The sequence below is a fragment of the Eublepharis macularius genome, chromosome 9, assembly GCF_028583425.1.
Source record: "Eublepharis macularius isolate TG4126 chromosome 9, MPM_Emac_v1.0, whole genome shotgun sequence".
Lineage (NCBI taxonomy): Eukaryota > Metazoa > Chordata > Lepidosauria > Squamata > Eublepharidae > Eublepharis > Eublepharis macularius.
Genome location: NC_072798.1, coordinates 54,633,637 through 54,639,838, shown reverse-complemented (window position 1 = coordinate 54,639,838; position 6,202 = coordinate 54,633,637). Strand labels below are relative to the sequence as shown.

Below are 6,202 nucleotides of genomic sequence, written 5' to 3'. Positions count from 1 at the left end.
TGTTACAGGTCTTTCAAATCACTTTCAGAAATTTGGAACAAAACCTGACCAGGGATTTCCTGCTGGTGCTTAAGATAAACAGAAAATTTCTCTGTATGGGTTACATGTTTCTTGCAACACTCAGACTGAAATATCATCTCTGACTGAAAACATTGCTAAAAAAGTAAAAGATACTACAAAAATTACTATTGTAAGGCCCCAGTTAACAGCATTTTATAGTTATTTGTATTAGTAAGATGTTTATTGCCTTTAATAGGTTAGTTTGAATTTTATTGGAACACTAATTGGTAGTTTAGTATATTGAATATAAGATTATTAATCATCCCCATTCAAAGTCATGTTTTCACTGATTTTCTGGTATGAATTTTAATTATCTCAAAACATTTTTTAAAGTGACCAGGTATTTTTTGTTCTGGCAATGGAAAAATCAGTAGCTGACTAGCTTTTAAGGATCAATTTATATAGATTAGTTTAATTTAAAAAATACAGTTTGCATTCATGCCACATGGTCTCCCTATCAATAGATGACTCTACCTTGAAGATGAAATGGATCCTCTAGTATTCTCCTTGTGTTTTATTCTTTGGAAACCATGCAAGCATTGTACCCCCAGTCGGAAGTAAGAGACAGACACAGGCTTGGATAAAAGGGCCGTTTATTAAATGACCATAACAATAACATTCGGCAAGGGCTAACTGAGCGGTACAGGTCAAGCCCTGGGGTCAGCACCTGACCACCGCCTTGCCTGTCTGGGCGAGCCCCCAATGCCCCGGGTGTAGGCCATCTCCTGAATGGCTGCAACCCGGCCAGCTAGGCCCTGGGATCCCACTCAAGCACCTGTTGCGCCCCAGCCGCCAAGCATGAGGTGAGGTCTTGTTCCCGGGGATCCCCTCAGGCGTCTGCCCTCCCTGACGGTAGCCGCCCATGCATACCGCCCTAACAGCAGACCCTGTTCCCCAACCTTGGGGAATGCCACAGGGGCTCACCAGCCCGCACCCTATTCCCAAAAACTCCTGCCAACGCAAGGGTCAAGCCTCTGCTTAGACCCTCGCGCCCCACAGGTGGCCTAGCGCCACCCGAAGCCCTTGCCGCAGGTCATCTAAAAATAACTCATTGCCCTCAGGTGACATATGGACACCATCTCCTCTGTAGAGGTTGGCAAATTCGGCCCTAATCCTGGGGTGTGGCAGATAAATGCCCAAGCCCTGCCCCAAGGCCTTCCTGATGTCATGGTTGGTCTTACGGCGGGCCCTCTCAATAGCCTTGGGATTCAAAGCCTCCCGCCAAACTCGACGTTGTAGCATCTCGGACCATATAACCAGCACACCAGGCCATCGGTCGTTTATGTATGCTAGGTCCACTGCTACTTGCACTGACAGGGCCTTACCCTGTACCATGCCAAGGTCATTCCCACCCAGGTGGATGACCACAATGTGCGGGGGCGGCTGCAACCGCCCCCTAAACAGGAGAGGCAAGAGGCCCGGCCACCTGAGGCCCCGCCGTCCCTGCCACTCCACTGTGGCCACAGCACTCAGGCCCAACTGGGATCCAATCGGCGTGTTCTTAGCTTGATTGGCCGCCCAAAACACCATGCTGTGGCCACATATCAGGATCCTCCTCCTCTCATGGCCCGACACGGCACCTGGAGAAAGAGCAATTAGTTCGCCATTTAAAATTGCTGTAGGGGTCGGACATAAGACCTGAAAGCTCTCGACCGCCACCTACCCACTTTCTGAATAGCCTGAGGGGGGTATCCCAAAACTGCTGCCGTGGAGGCCGCACCAATCCGAAAGGAATGAGTGCCGAATTTGACCCCCGACAAGCCTAGTTTCTTGAGTGCCCTCTCAGTTACTGTCCAAAATTGATACTTGGTCAAAGGAGCTTGGTCCTCGTGTAAGAACAACAGCCCCTGGGCATCACCCCTAAGTGCGGTGTATTCCTTGAGGGCTTTAACCGGGCACAAGCCCGCCTCAGAACAAGGGCCCAAGTGGAAGGTGATTCCGCGCTGCTGCTGGTCCGTCTTAGACCTCCTAATGCAAATGGAGACGTTGTCTCCCACAAATTTAATATCCCTGGCCATCAAGGCCCTACCCGATAAATCAGAGCGCGATGAAGCAACCAACTCACTAACTCGCAGGGCCCCAAAAAATGCAGTTAACGCTGCTGCATGGAAGAGTTTATGCTCAAACCTGGATGAGCACACTTCAGCCCATGCCGCCCCAAGTCCCCGCAAGACCGAAGGAGATATGGGTTGTCTAGGGTCAGAGGGCGTCCTTTTTTCCCTAGACCATCCCTCCAGCACTTTCCTAATCCTAAAGGCCCCTGTAAATTCCGCTAAGCCCCGTGATTTGCTGGCGAAAGCCAGAGCGGCCAGTTGGCCCCTAATAGATTTAACTGCAAGTCCCCTGTCCCTCTGCACGACGCAAAAGTGCAGTAAATGTTCCTGCGGAACGGGCCAAACATGCTGGAGGTTGGCTGATGACCTAAACTGATGAAACTGTCCTACCGCACGGTCGTAGGCCCGGCGTGTGCTAGGAGCAATGGACAGCTGGATTGCTCTATCTACCTCCGCCGTCCAAGCTCCCACAGCTCCCATGGCATCCTCGCGGGCTGCCTGTCGGCCCAAGGGGCAAGCTGCCAGAATCGTTCCATCTGTTGGCGAGACAAAGCGTCTGCCACACCATTGCTAACGCCTGGAACGTGCCTAGCCCTAAAAAGTATGTTCAGCTGAAGGCATTTAAGTACAAAATTTAAATGGCCAACTAACTGCTGCAACTCAAGGAGGGACACCTTGTCCCTACTCAAGCAGTCCTCCAGTCTCGCTCTAAGGTCTGCCACCTTCTCTAGTGGCAACCGCAGAGTTTGTTGCATGGTATCGAGCTCGATACCTAAAAACGTCAGGATCACCGACGGTCCCTCCGTTTTTTCATGGGCCAAGGGGACCCCTAGCTCCTCAGCAAGCTCAGTAAAGGCTGCCAACAGCCGGGCACACTGCCCCGAACCCGCAGGCCCAGACACCATAAAATCATCTAAATAGTGACAGGTGTCCTTGCAGGCACAGCGGCGACGCAACTCCCATTCCAAAAAGGAACTGAAGCGCTCAAATGCAGAGCAAGATATGGAGCACCCCATGGGTAGGGCCCTGTCCATATAGAACTTGCCCTCAAATGCAAAACCCAGGAGATCAAAGTCTCCCGGGTGAACGGGGAGCAGGCGAAAGGCAGACTTGATGTCGCACTTTGCCATTTGACTGCTTGGTCAAAGGAGGTGTAATGCACTGAACAGAGTTCCTCGGGTATGCCATCATTCACCGAGCCCCCTCTTGGGAAAGAGAGGTGATGAATGAGGCGGAACTCCCCCGGCGCCTTCTTCGGCACCACCCCTAAAGGAGAAACCCTGAGGGACGGGACAGGGGGGGCATCAAAAGGGCCCAAAACCCTACCCTCAGCACATTCCTTTAATATCTTACCACGCACCACATCTTCCATGCCAGCCACTGATTTAAGGTTGGCTGCCATGAAAGGTGTCCTAAGGCCGTGAAACGGAATACGAAATCCAAACTTAAAACCCGAAATTAAATACTCAGCGTCCCGACGCCGCGGGTAGACCTGAAGCCATTCCTCAAGTACCCTCAGCCTTACCGGGCTGGGACCCTTTGCCAGCACCAGGCTGCTGGCCGCCGCCGCCCCCAAATCGCTTTCCTCCCTGGCCACCCTGCCGTCCCTTGGGACAGGCAGAGTGGGCATGGGGTCCAGCACAAGTGGGGCACTCGTGCCGGAATTTACATGCTCGCTTAAAACAGACCCCTTTGGACATGAAGTCCCAGCAGAGCAGCCGTGATTGAACCAGCTGCCCCGCAGGGGTGCGGGGACCCAAACCTTGAACTGGCTTGATAATCAAATGACCGCTATCGGTCCTATCCCCCACCGTTGACTTTGAAGGAGTCATGACCTGGACCCAAAGCTGGACCCAAATCTGATCCCACGGCAAACTAGGGGTTAAGGCGGCCCGCATTCGAAATTCCTCATCGTAGCGCAGCCAGGCCCCACCCTCAAAATCAGTATAACCCCTGTAAATAATGTTCATGTATTGAAACAGGGGAAGGGCCCTATGCGGCTGCGCCCTGGCCAGAACACCCGCATACACCAAAAACCCTGGAAGCCAATGGGCCCAGGTTCTATCGATCCGCCTCCGGCGGATCCGCTCCTTGTCCCTATCCTCAAGATCATCTTTATCCTTCTTCTCCAGTTCCCTGAAGAGAAGGGTAAAGACATCAACATATTCTCCCCGCAAAATCTTCTCACGGGTGGCCTGCGTCAGGTGATCCCCCAATGGCAGCGCCGTATCCCCCGTAGGTAGGGCCCTATACGGAACCACACCAAATCCTTGCATCCCATAGGGGGGCAGGCCAGGCTGAGTCCCGTAACCATAGGGCCAACCAGTGCTCGATGAATTATGCCCCTGCCCGTCCCAGGCAGCGGCCCCTGACGGCAACTGCTGGCACAAGGAGCCACTGGCACACGTAGGCCAAATGGGCTGTCCTAATGGGGGCCAAACTTGTGCGTTATAACCGCCAGAGGTGGAAGGAAGCGACACCCCAGAAGGAGTGGACTGCCCTCCAGCCCCCCACGGCCAAACAGCGTTCTGGTGTGTGTGCAAGTGCGCCTGATATTCCGTACCTTCAGCCAGAGGAGAGTCCACCGCCACAGCCACCTGTCCACAGTCCCCAGGCCCAGGCAGATAGCCTTCTCCTTCCGCTTCAGGCGCAGTAGGATGATGATGATGACTGGAGCTAGGTTCCCCTGTACTCAGGGCTGTCATCTTCTCTAGTGCCAACAGACGAGAGGCAAATTCTTTGTTAAATCCCACTTTTGCGACTCGTTTCGCACCCCTACGTGGCTGAGGTAAATCTCCACCCACTGCCAAACCCGCTGCCCTTTTTTCCAGAGCGGCCATGCGCTCCATCAACTCCTGCCTACTAGGGCCATCCTCATCATCCGATGAGGACAGAGTTGGAGGAGGTTTCTTGGGTGCAAGCTGTTTCACCGGCTGTTTGCCCTTGGAAGGGCCCCCTCCCTTTTTGGGTGGCATGCTTTAGCAGGCTCAAGGTGAGGTACAAGAAACAAAAGTATCAGCCTCGTCCCAGTAGGTGTCACCAGAAGCCCTTGTCAGAGCAGTTACAGCTCTCTCCAATAGGAGTCGCCCAACCTCCCCAGTAACAAGCCAAGGCTGCAGTGACCACACTCCCCTAAAGATGTCGCACAACTTTCCCCAGCAACAGGAGTCACCTGCAGTGCGGCTAACACCCACCAGGTGGTATCAGCCACACACACCCAGCCAAATGACCCCCCTACAAGAAGCCAACGGCCTACAGCAATGGGGGAGGGGTGATGGGGGGAATAATAGCCCCGGGGGGGAGCCCCTAACGGGTCCGAAAAGCCCACCAGGCAAGGGTAGTGCCACGGGCAAAGCCAGGCCCACTAGGGCCAATTGCTGTAGTGACAGCCCCGAAATGGCTAGCCCACCAAAGCCCCCGGGCCCGAAAAGATCCGCGCCGCGCCGAGCCGCCGATACCGCGGCGGCGGCGCCCCACACACTCCGCCGCCGTTACCACGGCGGCGGCTCCACAACTCCGGGCCGTGCACAGCCCGCAGCAGGCCCAGCCGGCCCGGCCAAGCTCCCTGCTGCTGTGCTGCAAAGCGCCGGAGCACGGAGCAAGTCCTCCAACTCCGAGCGCTTGAAAAATCTGACGCCGGGAAGGGGCAGAACGCGCACAAAAGCGCCAAGCTCCGCCCCTTCCCAGAACCCGGATGGAGAGGGAGGGAGTCTGCCTCCTTCTCCTTCCAAGGGCTCCAATTGCCGGCTCCCAGCTTACGCGGCGAGCCGCGGCTGGGAGAGCCGAATAGCCTCTGTTTCTATTCTCTAATTAGTGCCACTAGAATTACTATAACAGGTTAGTTGTCATTTGCTTTCAAGCAGACATTTAGCAATAGATAAATTAGAGCCAGAGTATACTGCCTCCAAAAACACCTCTCTAAGAATTGTTTCCATTTAGAGAATGATCCATTTTTAAAAGATGAACATTTCTGATTAGAAAAATAAGTGATGCTTGGTCCTCTCCTAGCCAAGAAGTAGTGCTGTAACTTCTGCCTATCTGACCTGTGCAGTTCCTACCCAAATGTCTCCTGGATCACATTAGATTTT

General features: G+C 53.7%; 1 protein-coding gene across 1 annotated transcript; it reads right to left on the bottom strand.

The window, feature by feature from the left end:
- Nucleotides 1–725: 725 nt before the first annotated feature.
- On the bottom strand, nucleotides 726–5,003 carry LOC129336136 (uncharacterized). The gene is made up of 2 exons (XM_054989152.1): nucleotides 4,678–5,003; nucleotides 726–1,640 (listed from the first exon to the last, which is right to left on the bottom strand). The coding sequence occupies exons 1-2, from the start codon at nucleotides 4,961–4,963 to the stop codon at nucleotides 1,039–1,041; spliced, it is 888 nt and encodes a 295-aa protein (XP_054845127.1). The 5' UTR covers nucleotides 4,964–5,003; the 3' UTR covers nucleotides 726–1,038.
- Between the last annotated feature and the right edge of the window lie 1,199 nt (nucleotides 5,004–6,202).

Bases quoted from the DNA above. Each gene is read 5' to 3' on its own strand.
- LOC129336136 (XM_054989152.1), bottom strand. From the start codon at position 4,963: ATGGAGCGCATGGCCGCTCTGGAAAAAAGGGCAGCGGGTTTGGCAGTG. The intron at 1,641-4,677 runs GTACGGAATATC...CTCTTTCTCCAG, and splicing joins GGACTCTCCTCTGGCTGAAG to GTGCCGTGTCGGGCCATGAG.